Source organism: Pteropus alecto, unplaced genomic scaffold, assembly GCF_000325575.1.
Source record: "Pteropus alecto unplaced genomic scaffold, ASM32557v1 scaffold80, whole genome shotgun sequence".
Lineage (NCBI taxonomy): Eukaryota > Metazoa > Chordata > Mammalia > Chiroptera > Pteropodidae > Pteropus > Pteropus alecto.
The window spans coordinates 2,501,601-2,522,916 of NW_006430460.1; the positions used below are offsets into that span (position 1 = coordinate 2,501,601).

At 38.8% G+C, this 21,316-nt stretch overlaps 1 protein-coding gene and 1 pseudogene across 5 annotated transcripts in view; one reads left to right on the plus strand and one right to left on the minus strand.

The window, feature by feature from the left end:
- The window catches only part of PAN3 (poly(A) specific ribonuclease subunit PAN3), a 104,406-nt gene that overhangs the window by 27,652 nt on the left and 55,438 nt on the right, over nt 1–21,316 (minus strand). For 3 of the 5 annotated variants that reach the window (XM_025046908.1, XM_025046913.1, XM_025046927.1), the window contains 4 exons: nt 5,339–5,586; nt 4,193–4,249; nt 3,041–3,145; nt 2,197–2,254 (listed from right to left, as the gene is read on the minus strand). In XM_025046908.1, the coding sequence (XP_024902676.1) occupies nt 2,197–2,254; nt 3,041–3,145; nt 4,193–4,249; nt 5,339–5,586 (468 nt within the window). Of the gene's footprint in view, nt 1–2,196; nt 2,255–3,040; nt 3,146–4,192; nt 4,250–5,338; nt 5,587–18,692; nt 18,811–21,316 lie in introns of all 5 variants that reach the window. The other 2 variants (XM_025046922.1, XM_025046918.1) reach the window with 1 other exon arrangement.
- Nucleotides 9,428–9,543, plus strand: LOC112480159 (annotated as a pseudogene).

Sequence of the window (21,316 nt, forward strand, 5' to 3'; positions counted from 1 at the left end):
TAAAACATTATCAATTCATTTATAGTCCATAAGATTTTTTAAATTTTGCTTTATAAGTTATTAACCCATTTGGAGTTGGTTTTTGGAAGTGGTTTGAGATCATGATCCAATTTTATCTTTCACCATAATGAAAACCATTTTCCAGTGCTTCCCTTCCCCGCGCCCATCACAGGATACGTCTGGGCTCTCCTTAGTCTGCTCTATTAACTGATCTGTCCAACCCAGTGTCAACACCACGTCCCTGTGGTTACTAGATGCGACACACGCCTCTCCTCCCCCAATATGCCCAGATTCCAGGTCATAATGTTCAAAGTGCCTTGGGGTAGTCTTGGCCCTTTTCTCTTTGATAAATTTTATCACATACTATGAAAAGCTCTTGTTATGTTGTACTGTAATTTAAAAAAAAAAAATAAGGACCAAACCTTGATTAGAAGCTTGGAACTTTCAGCCCTAAGCCTACATCATGCAGGGAGCGGAGAGAGGCTGGAAGCTGAGTTAATCAACATCCTCATGCAATGACACTTCCATAAAAACTCTTCAGTGGCGAGACTCTGAGACCTTACGAGTTGGTGAACACGCCGAGGTGCTTGGGAGGGTGACACACCCAGAGAGGGCAAGGAAGTCCTCCCCCAATACCTCGCCCTATGCGTCACTTCCACTTGGCTGCTCCTGAGCTGTATCCTTTATGATAAACCAGTAATAGTACGTCAAGGGCTTTCCTGGGTTCTGTGAGTCATTCTAAGTTACCGAACCTGAGTGGGTGGGTTATGGAGACGCCCAAATCTGTAGCTAGCGGGACAAAAGCGTGGGCAACCCAGGTACCCCTCTTCAGCTAGCATCTGTAGTGGCAGTAATCTTGAGGGACTGAGCCCTTAACGACTGAACTGTCAGGGCACGAATTAGGGGTCAGAAGCATCCTGAGTAAAAACAGCTCACATGCTTTAACTAGAATTATACTGAATCTATAGACCGGATTAGAAAACTTGACACCTTAATCATTAAGTCTCCTATTCATGAATATAGTGTTTCACTCTATTGCTCTTATTTACTACATTGTAATAAATCTCCCCTATTAAGATCTTAAACATCTTTTGTTGTATTTATTCCTCAGTACGGATATTCTGAAACCACTGTAAATAGCATCTTCTCTTTTATTTTAAAATCACTGGCTACTGGTCTATAGAAATGCAATTGACATGTATTAATCTTATATCCAGCGATTTCCTAAACTTTATTATAATTTCAAATTACATCTAACGTACAGTCATATGATTTCTACACAATTAGTCATGAAGACCAGAAAGGCAAAAATAAACCTATTTCTTTTTCTTTTTTCCTTTCGCCCTTACTAGGGCCTCAAAGACAGCGCTAAATAATTAAGGGAAAATCGCAACCTGGGCACTTCAAAGGTTACGGCAGATATGTTCCGGGCCTGTCTAAACTGGAAAGATCAATCTTGAGACTTAATAGCCAGACACACGCCTTTTAATTCTTTAGCAGTCAGGAAGAAGCACAGTGGACGTTGGTGAATCCTGGATTATCTCTACAGCAAATGTACTCCTGCTGCATTATTTATAGAGTTCTGCTGAATTACACCGTATTTAATCTTGCTATAAACAGAATAAGCTGGAGAAAGAGATTTTAATGTTCTCTTAGAAACACCGTGGTGTTGTCAGATAACCCTGGTTTAAATTCTGACTCAGCCAGCCAATTACCAGCCGCGAGTCTCCAACGCAAGTTACTTAACCTGCCTGTCAACTTAGTTTTCCTCATACGTAAAATGGAGACCATAATATTAGTACCTACGTCACGGGATTTTTGTAAGGAAGAAAATAAGACATAAAGCATTTAATCGGCACACTGTAGTCTCAGAAATAATAATAATCACTTTCCTTTCTGTTTGGGAAACTGTCATCAAGTTTCAGAAGACAATAATATTCCAGTGCACAGTGACCTAAGTCACCATGAATTCTAAAACTATCTGATTTTTTTTTTGAGGAACTAAAATATTGTCACATGTAGCATTACTTTAAATCAACTAGATGATCAGTGGCATCTTGGAACTCTTGTCAACTAGATCGCAAATAAATATATTCATAAAACGGGAACTGCTAGTTTACGATGTAAAAACACGTAGGACCACAAAAGAGGGTCATCGTATCTTTGGAAAGGAAGTGTGAATCGATTCGCGTTTACCTGGCATATCTGCTTGATCGATCTGAGCCATCGTTATTAAATGTCTGTTAATCAGCTCCTAAGGAAAGAAAACAAGTATATTTACATCTAAACTCAGCTTCTGAGACCTGGATTTTCTATTATAACTAAATAACATAAGTATTAATATTTCATGAAATAACATTTCTAAGAAAAGTAAATGTTTAAATTCTAGTCCTGGATAGGCCTGCCCCTAATTAAGGCTGTTTAAGTGACCACTCTGCATATAACCAACTCTGGCTGGAAACTCAGGTCCACTCCTAAGTTGGTCAATAACCCGCTGACGAAGGTCACACTCCTACAACTTTCTTCTGGGAAACGAAATTTTTTCTGAGAATCATGTGTAAAATGAAATTCTACATATCAAGTAATACCTAACAAAAAATTTTATAAAACCTGTTTTATAGAAAATATGAAGCTCTCTTAAAATAAGGTTTATTTCTGGGCCAAACTACCTAATCTCAACCTACAGATACTAGCAAAAGTTGCCTGAAGGTTAGAAACCATTTAAATTATTTATATATTTCAAAGAAAATTTTTGATGCATGGGATACGAAGTGCAGACAGATGGCCCATTTAAATTTCTGTGTTTTATACCCTAACACATCATTACTCAGAGAGCTCACAAGTTGGTAATTTTTCTGAAAAACAGCTTTCCTTAAATAAATACATCAATGAGAACTCATAAATTCTAAATCCTATCGGCTTTAGTAGGGAACATTGGATTAAACACTCTGAAACGTATGATGTGAGAAGCTGCTCTTCGTCCAGTTGTCTGTCAGGGTGTCATGGGCAGGGCCGCCCCCCGGGACTCCGGCCTGCCTACCTGTCGGAGTTCATCGGCCATGAAGAACGAGGGTGCGTTTGCTTTCGGTTGCATATAAGCAACGTGAGGTGCAGTTGGAGGATAAATGTGATAGTTTGGAAATACCTAAAAAGGTAGGGAGAAAACGTAACCCCGATTTTCTTCACTTAATAACTTTTTTCATCGTTTTGATAAAATGTAATCTTTTACTGACAGTGCTAAATTGATATTTTAAATCTTTCAATGACAGAGAACAGCTGTTAACCAGTAGACTTTCTGAATGAATTCATTTTTAATCTTATATTTAATGATCGAGTTGAAAAATCTAACAAGAAAAGAAACATTCCTTCTGATACAGTAAAATTTAAGCTCCGATGAGAGGCAAAAGTAGTTCTCTGGATGAATGTCACACAAACGACTTGTAAGTATTTTGAAAAGCGTTTGGGAGAGAGAAGAAAGCAGATATGAAGGTGCTGGCCACAGCCAGAGGATGGGTGACTGCACCCTGGCCACCCAAACAACGGCCAACCTCAAGCGTCACCCAAATACTCGTTAAAGCAGCGCTTCAAACGGCGACAGTGAGCAGGGCCAATGTACGCTGGCCAGCAGCGCAGGTGAACACGAGGCCACCACAGCCATCGCCATCCCACCACCCCGCTTCCTCCTGCACCCTCCGCCTCTGCTCCCCTCACTGGTCCACGAGGCAAAATCGAAGTGCGTTCGACAGTATCTTTTCTCTTGCTCTATTTTTTTTCATTTTAAAAGCTGAAACAAACATTTTGTTCTCTTTTAAAAATTAATTCAGCTGACTCCTGATGCCGTCAGATAATCACTCTGCTCTGATCTCAGCAGTAAGTGGCCGTGCGACACTCACAAGGTCCCTTCGCTTTGCGTCTGCCTTGGTTTCTGCAGACAGCATAGTCAGCCTTAACGACCTCAGGTTTACCATGAGCACATTTTTAAGAGTGATTTGAAGGGTAAAAACATAAAAATATGCCATATATAATCTCTACAGAAACAGCTGAGACAGTTTGGTGACAAAAGAACCTCTTTTATAGATTAAACTGAAATATAATTAAAACGTAAATAGTTATAAGATATAATAAACCCCCCAAAAGGCAAAACGTTGATGGAATTCTTACTTGAGAGAACCAAGGAAAGTCTCTACTCTACCTCAATTATTTGACCTTCTGTTCGGCAAGCTGTTCTGTGATAATTTTTGAAAGATCTCTGACCAAAAACAAAAACAAAAACAAAACACCGTGTTATTATTTTTTAAAAAGCATTAACATGATTTACAGTACAAGCACTTCTATAAACGTCAGTTTTTCTCCAACGCGGCGAGGTATTAGATTATTACCCCAGGTACAGTCGGGGAAGTCGTCTCAAAGGTACTAAGACTCAAGAGTCACAAAACAATGGCAGAACTGGGACTCTTAAAAATAAACAACAAAAAAGTAACGTTCGCTCTCCACTCAGACTGCCTTTTAGTAAAGCATTAACCAAAATCCATCATGGATTTAACTCGTGGGGTGAAACGTGCTTATTACTGAGATGTACACGCGCTGTTCGTCCAAGCCGACTACATGAACGTGTCGAATGTCTACGGCTTAGACCAACTTTCCTCTTTAAGTGGAAGTTGGCTTTTTCAGTCATGAGCTATTCATCTACTATTTATTTTTCTATAGTTAAAAGTAATAATTTTTGAATAATGAATCTGAAAAGGTAGAATTTATGGAACGTGACAACTCTCCCCACGCTGTCCCCTCTTCCCTGCTCTCCTGAAGGTGCTTTGGCAGCTGGCTATTTCTTCAACTGTAATCCGGGTCCCTAAGCCACCTCCCTCCTTGCCAATGAATGATCCGTACTGGAGGCGTCTTACACTCTGTGTCCTCCACTACCCAGAGATCTGGCTATTAAATCAACGCCCACCTAAGGCAAGAGCTCATCATCGGTTTGCTCTCGGTAACTACTGATCAGAAACTGTCTCCTTTCTCTAGCTTCTTACTAGGGGCACACAAGGTCAGCCAATGTCAACTCCAGCTGGTGCAAGTAATGAGTAACCACATAAGTGAAACACGCCGTCGAGTACTGAACTAGAGCTTGCATGTTAAAATCAGATCTGAACGAAACTAGAGTTCTTATTAATGCAAAAGCAGATTACTTTGCAGAGAAGAGATGGGGATTATCAGCTAAGTTAGAAAATTAACTACCCGCTTTGATATCACAATAAAGGGATGCGGGAGGGGGTCAACCTGCTCGTCACTAACCAGAGGAACTGTCACGAGAGCGCTGCCACCTCCCGTAACGCAGACGTACCATTCCAGTCACGGGGGCTGGCGTGGTGTCCGTGTAGAAATACGTCGTCCCGCCGACGGTCTCCTTCTGGATGACCTGGCCGGCGGACGGCGTCTGAGACACAGGAGTACTGACGGGCGTGGAGGCACTGGAAGGCACCATGTAGCTCGCTGGGTTTGGAGTGTGACTTCTTCTTCTGGGAGCAGGAGAAGTGTGTGGCGTGATCTTGGGGGAGTGAAGAGGAGACGACCCCGCAGACAATGACATTCCTGAAGAAGACAGAAAACCATTTCTTAGGGAGCAAAAACTGGTTCTAGAGAAAAACATCTGGAAAATAAAACGCAAACGTTCGTTTGGAAGAAACATCATCTATAGTAAATTCTTTAAGTGCAAAGGTAAAAGACGGAATTTTATCTGGTTTTGATTAGAGAAAGCGCTAGCTAATTAAAGCAAACATAAAGAATTTGTTTTCAAATATAGCCATTTTCAAATAAATGAAGAAACTTATTACAAGAATAGTCTCCTCCATATCAAGGTTTACATGAGAATTAAGAATCATCGATAATTTAATAAATTAATATGATGAAAAAAATGAGAAATAACACACTGAGACACTTTACAAAATTATGCCTCTTATAACAGCCTTGCTTTTATAAAAGGCGTAATTCCTTTTCGTTAAGAATCATTTAAAACTATGGCTATTAACAACGGAAATACTACACTCCCCTAAAATATCACAATATTAAAAATTAAACTGTTTAATGAGATTTACTAGATTTTGGGGGCCAGATACGATTAACAAAATGGTTCGAAAAAGCAAAAAAATTAAGTCTCATCTTAGTTGAGCTACATGGCAGATTAAACACCACAGTTTTTAATCAAGCAGTATACTGTTTTGATGCCCTTTGTCTTTCACTCCAAGTGGGTATACATTAAAACGCCTGAGAATTTCTGCAGATGCATACTTTTAAAACAAGGCCAACTGATACCACTCTGTTCTAGGGAAAGTTCTACCTAAACACAACCAGTAACAACGCTTTATAGCAGAGCATCCTGTATTAGGAGGGGATCTGTCGTGAAGAAGGGGAAAGAACTGTCTTTACCCTTCGCAAGATTCCAATCTAGCTGAGAAAACAAAACCAGATCATCACATGTAAAAGACATAAAATGACTTACAAAACACTCGAATATAAATTAATATACTGCCAACTACATGCATAAATGCAAATGGATGCACATTAATTAAAACCAAGTCGAGTTCAGTAAAGGCTTAATGGAAGTCATCAGTTCTGAGCAGAGGTTGAAAAGTGTTTCTAGAACTATAGTTACACTTCCTGAAAACAATTAGCTTATGCAGGAACTGTTTTCTGGCTACTTAGGAAATGACCAAAATTCTTCACCTTTGACTGTGCCATCTCACAGTTCAAAAAAATAAATAAATAAATAAAGGTTACCAAAATGCCTCTGGTCACAGACATAGGATTAGCAGGGCTATGAATTTCAATTTCCAAGAATACATAAGACGCTAACGTTTTCTGAAAAGATGTAGGTGAACAAAATAAGGTGAGAACTGAGACAACACTTATCTTTACTCTGGATGGCCCTTTGCATTGTCTAAAAAGCCTTGACATAATTATTTCGTCTTTTTGTGAACAAATTTCTGAGTAGGTAGGTAGGTGACAAGTGCCAAAGCACAGATCAGAATTCGGGGGGGGGGAGGTGGATTTATTTGACCAAGGACATATGTACAAAGTCAGCAGCAAAGCCAGGTCTCAAACCCACGTCTCCAAACTCCCAATGTAATACAATGTCTACTGCATTAACATTAACATCGGCCAGGAATTCTCAAGTAGGTATTAAATGTATCTAAGAGACACTTTAAAAATCTAAAACCCCCTTTTAAAAGAAAAAAAAAAAAAACAATATTTATAAGGAAGCCAAGATACTATATTAAGATATAAGCCTAATTGAAAAAAAAAAAAAACAAACAAACTCGTCCAGGGTTCGCCATGTTTTTCTAATTTTATATCATACATTTAATGGCAGGTTAATCTTTACAGCAGAAATTGGGAAGGTTATTAAACTATTTTCAAAGGATAACTACTCCCTACTTACCTAATATGAAATGCATTTAAGGTAGTTTTCCTAAAGCTAGTTTTGAAGCCTTTCCAAGATAAAACCGGCCAAGTCACCAAAGATGAGTAAATTCACTACCTTTAAATTAAATAACAGCAACCAATATATCTACCAATTCTTAAGCACTTTGTATGTGTCAGGCACCAATGAACGTGCTTCACATACATCGGTCTATTTAATCCTCACAACAACCCTGTGAGGCTGGTACATCACATTTACCTCACAGAGGAGAAAGTCACTGAAAACATTTTTTAAAACTTATTTTAAAGACAAATATAGATTACTAAACAAATGAATCAAGATTCAAATTTAGGTCTATTGGACTCCAAAGTCTGTGCTCTTAGCCAGTACACTCTACAGATGCCCAATTCCTGTCTTACACTCATTACTGGAAAGGGGACCCATCACACTTAGTGTGACCACATGGGCTGTGTGGGGAGGGGAGAGGCAGCACGAGGTGAAGAAAGAGGCTCTGACATCACAGTGGGTGTGCGAGACAAAGGCAGAGTCTCTAAGTCTGAACACAAGGAAAGAGATTACCAAAGACAAGCGGAGGTCAGTTAAGAAGGAAATTCACATACAGTAGAATTTACAAGTTTTAAGTGAACGAAATTTCTCTTAAGAATTTTTAATTTTATAGCTATTCTAAGACAACATTGCAGCACTGAATTCTGAGTTCTGTATCTGAGCCGAGGCTGGCTAGAGTTATTTAAATACGTTCAATATAAAACATATAAAATAGTATCACCACCCATAAGGGTAAGAGGAAACTTAAATTGAATAGGAAGCCAAAAATAAAATTAGCCCCTAAATTAGAGAAACATCAGATCTAGTCACAAAAGGCACAGCTCTATGCCACCAGAATATTTTATAAAAATGTTGAAGACTTGAGTAAAGTATGCGCACATCTGCTTAAAGAGAGGTATTCTGTACTGTGAAAAAAACCACAACACATTTAATATTAACTGCCTAAATGCAACACTGAATTATAAATAGCATGAAGTAGAGCCATACTACACAAATGAGTAGCTAAAAATAAAGGTGAATTACAATGGACAGATTCTATTTCATCTCTGTCGCACGTAAATACTCCTCTCTAAGGTCTACTTTTCCGCACATGAGTAAAGAGGGGTGCTCCTTGTGGGTATTCCAACACCCTGCTATTCACTGGCAATTGATCACCAGAGCACTTACGCAAATACAGGACGAGGATACCAAAGGAGAGAGTGCAGGAATGAAAATTTGTATTTTAAACAAGCTGATTTAGAAATATTTCATTTTTGTGGTTATTTGTTGTATTACTTTTTGTAATTTACAATGACATTTTGGAAACTTCACATATAATTGCACTATTTCTTACTAAATGAAGATGCGCACTGAAATATTTAAGTTATGTATGATAAATTAATTGCTTTAGGACATTTGAAAAAAATCTTAAAAGTAGCCAATTCAATTAAAAGTGAGGAAGAGTACAGAAATCATCACTGGAGGAATTAACCAGAGCAATGAACAACAAAATAAAGAAATGAGATAAAAATTTTCAAGACTAATTTACGGAGGCAAAAGTATCAGTGTTTTCAGATGACATGATTCTTTCTATATCTGAAAAACCCAAGAAAAACAACAAAAAAGACGTGTAAATGACAGATTCATTATAACAAACGGTTACAACATTAATATATACCAAGTGAACAGCCCTCCTAAATACAAGCAACTAACTAGTCAGAGTAATACTGTTTCTGGGAAATGAGAGACTGAGCTAAGAGGGGTACCCTCCCTCACCCCCACCAATGTTACAGATCCACAGAACAAGATAAAATACAATACCCAAATTTTAAAATATAGCTGAGATGAAAAGAACAGTAACAACAAAAGCTCTTAAGAGCGGACGTGGTTCCATACTGTAGCAGTGAGCACGTCTGCTTTACACGCAGAAGGTCCTGGGTTCGCGCCCCAGTGAAGCCACTGTCCATGGTCTACGGCCACGCCACCCTGAACAAGCCTGATGTCTGATCTCAGAAGCTAAGCAGGGTCAGGCCTGGTCAGTACTTGGATGGGAGACCACCTAGGAAGACCAGGTGCTGTAGGTGTAAATAAAAATAAAAAAACATTAAAAAAAAAAAACCAAAAACAAAAAAAACACTCTAAGGGCAAGAAACAAAGGCAGAGTTTGGAATGAAGGGGTTATATGGTAAGAAGTCCGGAAAATCGCAAGCTAAGCCAGATACAGCCTCTACGAGCTGAGGCCTCAGTGCCATGCGGACATATGAAACATGGCCTTCAGCCCATAACGTGGGGAACGAACTGAACCCTCAGTGTAAGGCCAGGAGTCTGGAAAAGCTGCACCGCCAGTGAAGGTGGGCAAGACAAGTTCTGTCAGCCCACAGAGGCGAAAGGTAAGCTTGTCTGTGGAAGGTACGCAGAGGAGAGGGAAAGGGTGGGGTGGTGTCGAGAGAGACAGACGTGCACAGACACGGGACAGAAAACTCCCAGGAGACCCCATCTTACAGGAATCCCAGGGAGAAATTAACACAACACCTGCCTCGCTCTGACACTGGATGCAGAGGGGCAAACACCAGCTATTCTGATGAATACTTTCCACAACATGGAATACACAAGATCTGCCCCCAGAAAATAAACCCACTTAAATGAACTCCCCAAATGAGAAACTGCACGCACAATACACAATATCTGAGGTGAGAACGCGCACCTGAGGAATAAATCCCAGATAACAAAACCCTGTCAACGAGATGAAATAACAACTAAAATGATTAAGGACATGAAAGAAGTGACAAAGGTCACGAAGAAAGAAAACACCTGTTCCTCTTAAACAGAACAAACTAGATTCTTTAAGAGTGAAAAATATAACCGTTAAAATTAAAGAGAAAAAGGCAGACATACTCAAAGAGAAAAAGTAAACCAGAAAAGGATCTGAGGAAATTACCTAGAAATAAAATCTGGAAAATAAGGAGTAAATAACAGACAGAAAAAGTAGAATGAGAAGACAAATGTCCAGGAGAAAAAAAGAAAGAATACTGGAAAAGCAAGATTCAAAGAAAAAAAATGTGATTTTCAAAGACTAATCATTCTAGAAGGATTCTCGTTCAATCCTGAACGAGAGTTCGGAACAGAATAAGTAAAAACAAATTCCTTTCAATCAATCCGGTGAAATAGTAGTATGTCAAAAATAAAAGCTACCAGAAAAGAGACAGATTATCTGAGGGAGGGAGAGGAACAACTATTTTACCAGGAGACTGCATCAGCAACACTAGAGAATGAAATAATCTATTCAAAGTAAGAAGAGAAGATAACTGTCATCTTAAAGTTTATTGCAAATGAAGGGGAAATAAGCCATTTTAGGACTAAGTTTGCCACTCACATCTCCTTGGTGAAAGAACAATGAAACGATCAACTTCTACAGAGAGAAAACTTCTTGCCCAAAAGGCACAGAGCACAGGCTGCATGGGTCACCTGAATGAGCACCGATGGCCAATTAGCCTGAAGGAGGTTAAAGCCAAAGTGCAACTGACATCCTAGACGACCGTAACACTGAAAAAGGCGGAAAGAAACTGTCACTGAAAATCCCGTTCATCTCTCTCTTCCTCTTCAACAATTTTACTTAGTAAAACACGAATGGTAAAATTCTAGGCGTGACGACTACATAAAACAGAAACATGGTACGTAACATTCCACCTCGACCTCACGTCGTATCGCGCCCTCTATAAAAATTACCTCCGAGTGAATCTAAAACCTCAGTGCAGGAGCTAAACTGCAGCGCTCTAGGAACAGACGCTATGTGTAAGACCTCTACCGATCTGCAGTCCCACCAGCAATGCACAAGGACCTCTTTTCCCCGCTTCCTCTCTGACACTTGTCACTCCTTGTCCAGTTGATGACAGCCATTCTCACAGGTGTGAGGTGGTATCTCATTGTGGTTTAGATTTGCATTTCCCTAATAGCTAGGGATGCTGAGCATCCTTCTGCCATTGTGGAAAATAGTATGGAGGCTCCTCAAAAAAACTAAGAATTGATCTGCCATATGATCCAGCAATCCTTCTACTGGGTATTTACCCCAAAGATTTGAAAACCCCATATCCGAAAAGATATTTGCACACCGATGTTCACAGCAGCATTAAGCATGTTGGCCGGGACATGGAAGCAGCCAAAGTGTCCTACAATACAGATGATTGGCTAAAGAAGCTGTGGTGCATACAGACAATGGAATATTTTACTCAGCCATAGGAAGAGATGAAATACTGCTGTTTGCAACAACATGGATGGACCTTGAGATAATCATGCTAAGCGAAATAAGCCAGACAGAGAAAGTTGAAAATCACATGATAACAGTTATATGTGGGATATAAACCTAAAAGCAACAAATGAACAGGACAAACAAACAGAGACTCATGGACAATGGACTAGTGGAAAACAACAAGAAGGCCAAAGGGGCCCTTGAGTGACTCACTCTGCTAAGGGCAGTGTGGACCAAGGATGGCAGTAAACACACATGCTACACACACACACACACACACACACACACACACACATATGCCTTACTATTAAATTGTACACCTGAAACACTGAATTTCGCTAACCAATGTCATTATAATAAAATTTTTAAAAGTGATCTAGAGAAGAAAAAAAAAGAACTCTGAGTATAAACCTTCACAACCTTTAGCTAAGCAACAGTTCCTTAAGATATGACCAAAGCGCACAAAACCAAAGAAAAAATAAATAAACTGAATTTCATCAAAATTTAAAACTTTTTGTACTTCGCAGGAAACTGTCAAGAAAGTGAAAAGGCAACCCACAGAATGAAAGGAAATTACTTACTAATCATAGACTTGATAAAGGTCTAGTACGCAGAATATTATATAAAGAACTCTTATAACTCAACAATATAAAGAAATAATCAAATTTTAAAATGTGCAAAAATCTGAATAACATTTTTGCAAAGAAGAGATACAAATGGCCAACGAACACATAAAAAGAGGTTCAACATCACTAGTCATTAGGGACATGAAAATCAAAACACGATGCTACCACTTCATACCCACCAGGATGGCTTAATCAAAAACAAGGACAGTAACAAGTGCTAGCATGCAAATGAAGAAACCGGAACCCTCATACACTGCTGGTGGGAATGGAAAATGGGGCAGTTACTCTGGAAAACAGTGACAGTTTCTCAAATTGTTAAACACAGAGTTAATATACGACCCAGAAATTTTACTTCTGAGTATGTTACCCAAGAGAAATGAAAACATATATTCACACAAAAACGTGTACATGAATGTTCACAGCAGTAACTGTCTAAAAAGTGAAAACTCAAGTGCCTATCGATTGATAAATGGGTAAACAAAATGTGACCTATACACACAATGGAATATTATTCACCTGTGAAAAAGGAAAGACTGACACATGTTACAAGGTGGATGAACCCTGAAAACATCGTGGAGGTCAAAGAAGCCAGACACAAAAATACTGTATGATTTTTACTGATTGAATACTGTACTGCCAAATACTGTATGATTCTATTTATGCAAAATGTCCAGAACGGGCAAATCCACAAAGACATAAAGCAGATCAGGGGTTCCCAGGTGCTGGGCAGCGGGGACAACGGGCAGTAACTACTTATAGGTATGGAGTTTCTTTTGGGGGTGATAAGTATGTTGGGGAGTTAGTGTTGATGGTTGCATGACCTTGTGAATATATTAAAAAAACACTTAATTGTATACTTTAAAAGAGTGAATTTTATACTTTCTGAATTACATATCTCAACAAAAAACAGTTACTATCTAAATCATTGCTGGGGACTGGGGAAGAAGGATCAAGCAAACTCCATTAATCCAACAGAAGGGGGTATGGGCAATGAATAAATTGCAAAAAAAAAATCCATGACATTATTAACAATAAAAACATAAAATATCTAGGATAAATTTAACTAGAAATGTGTAGGGCTTATATAAAAACAAAGGTTAAAACTCTAACAGAAATAAAACTTAACTGGAACAAAAGAAAATAAATACCCATATTGTGATAAAGATGTCAATTCTACCCTTAACTAATCTAAAAACATAATGCTAGTTCAAAATAATAGAATTTAATTAGCCAAGCAAATTATATCCATGTGCAAAATAATTAAGAATAGCCAGAAAATTAAAGGAAAGCGAAGACAGAGGAAGAAGAAAAAGAATTAAAATGTAAAAGAAGTATAAGACCACTAGGTATTAAAGAGCAATAAAAGCTAGAATAACAGCCATCAATAAATTATGGAATAAAGATATAAGGAAACAGATGGTTACATAAAATAAACAAAAGTAACTCACTCTTTCATTCATTATACTCACAAATTCCTGATATATATAATATTCATATTGAATACTGAGTTTAAAATAAAAATATCTGAAATATTTTTTAAACTATAATGTTATAAAGACACATGTGAAGATCAAAAAAGATGTTAATCAATTTAACTTCTTCTAAAAGATATTTCTAGATAACAAAAAGATGCTTGCAACACTTAATAAAGGCCTAATCTGCTTACAATGTAGTTCTTAAAATCATTAAAATAGAAATTAAGCAATAAAAAATGAACGAATTACACAACTAGCCAGTTCATAGAAAAGAAAAAGGCCTCAAATATATAAAAAGGTGCTCATAGTCACCGATAATTAAAGAGATGCAAATTAAAACCAGTATGATACTGGCCTCTTCTTGAACTGGCATATTAAAAAGTTTATTCAGACAATTATTAAAAGGGTGGGTGGCATATACTGCCATATACTTTTACTATTAACTGTTATCTGGGAAGAAAATTTGGCAATATCTATCAACTGAAACTTTTTAATTGACATGGTAATGGCAAGCAATTCAAGTAAAAAAAGTCATAAAATAAATAAAAGCTGTAAATGCCATAAAAATGGATATTTTTGTCTTGCTCATCTTTGTGACCCACAGGAGTCACTGAATAGATGCCTTGTGAACAAATGTTTAGGTTACTTTTAAATCCCTTCCAGGAAAAAAAACAAAAGTTATATTTTCTTTTCTCGGAGAAAGTTTTAAAAAGTTGTCTTCTCAGATACAAATGCATATGAGATGCCAGAGTGAACACACTCCTAAACAGAAAAACATTAGTAACATTCCTTTTTAAATCAGGAACAAGACAAAAACGTCAACTGTGACCACTTCTATACAACACCACACTAAAGGCCTTAGCCAACCAACAAAACAGAAGACAAGTTACAAAGGAAGAGATGAAACTATCACGATTTGCAGGTAATTGTTCAAATATGAGAACCTACAAAATATGAGAACAGAACTTATCAAAGTAACTAACATACAAAAGTCGACCACATAACTACACGACAGGAATAACCAATAAGAAAAATTTTGTTTTTAAAAGACACCAATTTAATAACAACAAATACTATAAAACTCTGTGAAAAGACATTTAAGAAGACGTGGAAAAAAGAGACGGAGCGCACCCACGCTCACAGCCAGGGGGACGATACTGTGACGATGACTCTCTTCCACTGGCCTAACGACCCCACGCGGCTTCCCTGAGGATGCCACGCTGCCCCGTGCGTGCCAGCCCTGCAGAGCTGGTTCCTCCCCTCTCTGAAAACACTCGACTGTCTGAAATCCATCCTCACGCTATTTAAAACAAATGTGAAACAAGCCAAAAATCACTGCAAAAGAGAGGAATTGAAAAGAATTGGGGGTGAAGGACACTCTTCTGACAGAGTCCGATTACTCTGGCATGAATCCTTCTGAGTCAAAGTAGCCTGGGTAAATCTAGGTGACACTAATGATTTTAACCAAATTCCAACAACCAAACTCAACTCTCAATAATAAATTGTCATGTGCGGCTGCCTTAAAGAGAATGAGTTAGATTAGAAATTACCAAAATCCATCTCACACTGAACTGAAGACGAACAGAGGAAGCAGAACCTTCTCGACAAGAAGGCCAATCCCTGAGGCTCATGCAAGAGAAAACTGTTCTAAGCAACTGATATGCTCATATCTAGCAGTACAGAACACAAAGTGACTACTAAAAATACATTCTTGCTTTTAGTCATTTTTTAACCAAATTCTCCAATCATACCCACCCTCCCCCCAAAATGAAACAATGTACATTTACTGCCAAAAAAAAACACAAAACAGACACTAAGTTTAAACTGCACTCCTAAATCCTAACAGGGTCTTAGACATATTAGGAATTAATCAAGTCTCTCCCTCGACTCAGCCGATGGCGATTTTAATGGGGACTATAAAAGGTCCGCTCCGAAGTCAGTTCGGGACACTGTTCACTCCTCCCTTGTGCTCTTGGTGCTTCAGAGACGAGCTTTAGTTTTTAGTCCATTTCTATCACTAGCTGTTCTCAGCAGGGGTGAATTTAACGACAACATTCAATTGCGATCGTTTCAACAATTCCAAGTTTGGATATCATGGAGTTATTTGCAAATGGATGCGACCTGCCACACAAATCTCCAAGATGCTCTAGGTAACTCACACTGTATGCAAGCCAGATTTCTACTAGAGAGAACTTTCTGAAATAAAACGTTGTTACAGAATATGTCGGAAATGCACTAAACTCTCCATATGATGCTGATGACAACTGCGTAAATAAAACTTCTCTTAAAGCATAACCCGTAGAGTTTCTCAGTAACCTTACTAACAGGGATTCCTGACTGGGCGTCCCCAAAGCCAGCCCCAAGTTCAGAAACTCACTGGAATCCTAAGGACCAGGCACAGAGGGGCGCTTGTGACTAAGAGTCATCACAGCAATGTCGTGAGCATTCGCATCCAGACCTCAAGGGACAAGGACACAGGGGGAGTCTGGAGGGATCCACGGGTAGGCTTCCATACACCCTCTTCCCCTCATGAGGGGTCACACAGCTCACGCTTCCCCCAGTAAGTGTGTGTGACGTATCTGCTCAGAGAAGCTCGGCAGAGGTTTCTCATCGGGGAAGGTCACACAGGTGCCCTCTGCCTAGCACGTCCCAGCACCCCAAACTCTCCAGAGAGCAGCTGTGCAGCAGACCAGTGTCTGCACAGAGTCTAGGCACAGTAAACCACTCTCATCAGCCAGGGGGCAAGGGAAACACACCCCAGCCCCAAGATCCCAGACATGAGGGGGGGATGGGGAGTGGGGGAGTCCTGCGAGCAGGCTTTTGTAAGGTCAGCAGTCTTCAGCCTGCTGTGTTAACTCATTTCTGTCCAAACTCTCCAGAGAGCAGGTGTGCAGCAGTCTTCAGCCTGCTGTGTTAACTCATTTCTGCACAAATACCTTGAATTGTCTCCAGTAAGTCACCACTTTTTCATAATTCTGTTCTATACTATAGTAAATGTTGTTATTGAGAAATACGAGGTCAAATGTTTTCTTTTTCACATCTAAATATATGCCTCAGAGAAGGGAGAGGAGGAAAAAAGTAAGCCTTAAGTTAGGGCAGGGGATTTATGTTGACTCCACTATGTTTTGTCCATACACATTCAGAAAAATAACATATATTAGTGACGTACACTCCACGGCTAGAAAATATAGCAAAGAAAAGTTAAATACAAATACAGTTCATTACAAAGGAACTGAACCTATGTGTTTCATCAGCTCCTATCTCTAGTATGTGAACTATCTAAATATGTACACTAACTAAATATAACTTATGGCTTAAAAAAAAATTTCAGCTACTAACATTAAATAGAAAATACTTTGTAACAGCATTAGTTAAATCATATTTTAGCCTCTAGCATACTAAAATTATAGCAGCCACTCAAAAAGTTTACTTATTTAAATATTAAAAGTATATGAAACAAACCGATATTCTTAGAGAACAGCCAACTTTTTTGATCAATCCTGAAAAGGATCATCAAGGCGATGGGTTTGGTGTATACATGGTAAAAATAGCTGCCATCAAATTAAAAAAAAAAAAAAAAAAGGTATTTTACTAAATTTTAATTTAGGGACATTTTACCATCCCTTCAAAACCACACACTGAGATAAGAAAACTTGAAAAAGCAGATACCAATAAAGATATAACTGTGACAACCATCACATAGGAATGTGTGTATTTTAAATGTGGTTCTAACCCTCGGACTGTCCAAAATAAGACAAATCATCATCCAAAAAGCAATGAACTCAGAAGTAGAAGCTAAGATAATAAATACCAGCCTTTACTTCTTTGCCCATAATAATTTGATCATTCAGTCAAATTCGGCTTTGCAGATAATTATCAAAACTTGCTAAAAACGTTCTTCACCAAAAGTACCACGCTTAAGGTCACGGTGATCACCCAGTGGATGAACCAGAAGCTGAACCAAACAAAAGCTCACCAGTCCAAAGCCCAATTTTCCAAACTCTGGTGTGAGATCATTTGTACTTCTAGTCTACACAGTAAAAGATACTTAACAATCAAGTTAAATACTGGCTAGCTAAAATCCCCATTATTCCTATGTATTTTAAATCATACTATCTTTCAGATGATGAAAATAAAATTAAATATCGATAAATCTTTAACTCTTAAACCACAAAGGTATATGTGTTCCCACACGATGTACCTTTAGTCAAAGTATTCCCTATGTCATTCCATGTCACTTTTAAAAAGACTCCAAAAAGACAATCCACATAATTTATTACTGCCAACACTATTAGGATAAGACAGTTTTTCTTCCTGTAGCTCAAATCCCTCATGTTTCAGATAATAAATCCATTTCATTCAACATTATTCGCATTTCCTCTAAGTAAAAAAGACACTGTGACTTTTGAAGGTAAAAACTGCTCATTCTCAAAAGCATATTACAATATTAATCATAAGCCAAAATATAAATTATTCACTGATCTAGTAAAATATACACTAATCAAACTAAGTTCGATTGAATCCTAAGCGTTTAAAACCACAAACTTCCTTTGCAAAGATGTAGCAACCCAAATGCCAAATGGTTTACTTGAGAGAAATGTTTGTAACCCCATGTGGAAAAGGAGCAAGCTGGATTCGTAGTGACTCTGCGCTTCTCTCTTCCTGGGGCAGACGACTGGCCGGCCACAAACCACAGTAAAGTTTCTACACGTTACAGAATTGTTCCATGAAGTGTGGTGAGGAACGAAATCATAATCAATAAAATATTGATGTTAATCGCCAGAACTGATTCCTTCATAAACCCTGTGTTTACAACAGCAACCCCTTATGATTAGGGGAGTTAAAAGTTGCTGAACTCAACAATCCCTCCAGTTAAACAAACAGACCCCTCTTAGAGCTGTCCAACGCTGCCCAAACTATCCATCCTTTAGTCGAATCAGTCAGTTTCATGAATTGTAGGATTTATCTTCAAGTCCAGTGCTGACTCAGAGGGTAGCTTGTTCCCTAGAGAAAACAACCAACAAAAATCAGAACAGCTACTGCTCATAAGCTCTTTCAACACCCAAGTGGAAAGGACAAGTATTGGGTCCAAAAAAAAAAAAAATAGTTCAACTTCCTTTCAACTACAAAAGTAGCCAAAGAACTGAAGGCATCTATATGCCGTCGGCAGTTCCTGGTTAAAGCTTTCGCTCAATTATAGCAAGAAATGTTAAAACAGCTAAAAAAGCTTACGAGAAGTTATCACACAAACCATAGGGTTTCTCACTCAAGAAATTCGCAGGGAATATAAATGGGAAGTATTCCAAAGGCCAAGCTGTTATTTTGATTTTAATCTTTGAAAAGCTTCTTTCCTAGTGTGCATGTGTGTGTACAGTGTCTGTGTGTGTGTGTCGGGGGTGGGGGATGGGGGAGGGAAATGTCTCCACCCAGAAGCAGTCTCCATGTCTAGGGTAGCTTTGCTTAAGGGGAGGCATAAAAAACTAGTTAGTGAAGCGTTACATACACAATTGCTTAAAAGCAAGGTCCTCATTCATTCAGAAAATATTCTGAATCAACAGATAGAGAGTGACATTCTAAACACCCCCCCACCCAATCAACATGCACAGCCTTCGAGGTTCAAGATATAGCACAACAAAACCAGGGGGCTTCCGTGTCATGAGTTAGGGGTTCTGTCTACAATTAGGAGCTATTATAGAAATAGAAGGGGAAAAAACTCAGAAAGGCAACCTGAGAGCTCAAGCTAATTTCAGAACACTGAAATGTCATTTTGTCCTTTTACGTGACTTAGGTTAAAGGGTTTCATAAAACAAACATGTTACCCAAGATTATCTCCAGAAAGAGTCATGACGGGGAGCGATACAACTTTTCATTTGCAAAAATGTATTAATTCCATTATTTATTCAAGGATGGGAGAAAAATTCTAATCAAAATTATTTTGTCATTTTTGAGTTGTAATAGGAAAACTTCTTGATTCTCAACAAAGAACCTCAGTGCCTGGGGGCTCAGATTTATGAAGGATGAAACTAGTGGTAACTATACAGTGTCTTGAAAACTGTCATCGTTTGAACATAGGCGGCTGACACTGCGGTAATTTGCGGGGGGTTCTGTAATTTGCGGGGGTTCTGGTTTGGTTTGCTCTGCTTTGAAAGCCTTATGGATTCTCACTTTCCCAGCCTTTCTCGGAGAAAGGAGAGTTAATAAGCTCTCATGAGCTAATAAAACGACCCACTGTGTGTAATAACTCGGACCTGCTGTATATCATCCTCGGGACAATGCACAAAAGTCACTCGAATTGTCTTCTGGGGTTCAGCTGAGTGGCAGTTGAGAAAGCTGCAAACCCTCCCGCTTCCTTAATCTGTCCCCTCCCCCGAAAACGGGGCCCCAGGCCGGTGGCTTTCAAACTGTCAAGCAGAACCCCAGGCTTCCAGAAATGCTTCAGGGGTCTGTGAAGTCTTGATCTGAATTTCTTTCATCTATTTTTTCACTAATAAAATCACAAATGCAAGTCCAAATTAGCATGCATTCATTTTTTTAACATACTAGAGATTATCAGCAACATATTTAATTTACATTAGGTGATGGTATTTCCAGGCGGACCTCAGAACAAAGCCTCTGTCTTGTCACCCCTGTGTACATATATGGATTTATTTTTTAGGAAGGCAGCGACTCTGCGATATCTAAATGCCTATGTACTCAGATAAAGTCGAACACATGAGTGTACAACTCATTCATGTGAATCATGATTTTCAAGTTCTATACAACAGAAAATATAGAAAAGGAGACAGTAATTTAAGACTAATTATTATTCTCTACTCATCAATTTCAAGCCACTGTGCTCAACAAAATACCGCAGACTTGTTATTCTCCCTGAAAAGCTTTATGAGTAAATGTAATAAACCTAACCCTGCTTTTGCCAGTTTTATCCGCTTTATATACTTTTAGATTTGAGGATTATATACAGACTGCACAGGAGTTCTGCAGCTTCTAGCATGTTTGCAAACCACCGCTGTAAACTCTGAGTTCTGGTACTCCAAGTTCACAGGTCCTCCTAGGGGCAGGAATGACAAGTAAGTGCTAAGCTGTTGCCCAGGCTGCGGGGTAAGTTCCTGCCACTCAGGTGCCCAGAGCCCAGCACCTTCTTTCCGGCCTCAGCTCCCAGTCTCCAGGTCCGAGAGAGCAATATGAAAATTTTACCTATCTCAATGCCATTTTTCCATTGATTTTTCCCAAGTTTCTGCCCAATCTAACCTTTTGCACTTGCCCGGCACTTTTCATTTTTAAAGAAAATTCTACTCTTCTAATAGATCAGAGGTGATGGCTCTTCGCATCACGCAAATGGCAGACTTCAAAATTATTTCTTTGAAAAGATTAACGAAAGAGAAATCCCACATAACGCAAAAGCAGTGACTAAGAACCTGTGCGGAACTAGCCCTGTCCACGTGAGTTAAGGAATGACAGTGACTTAAACTGTCCCGTCCAATCGCTGCATGCTGCTTTAAGAAAACAAAAC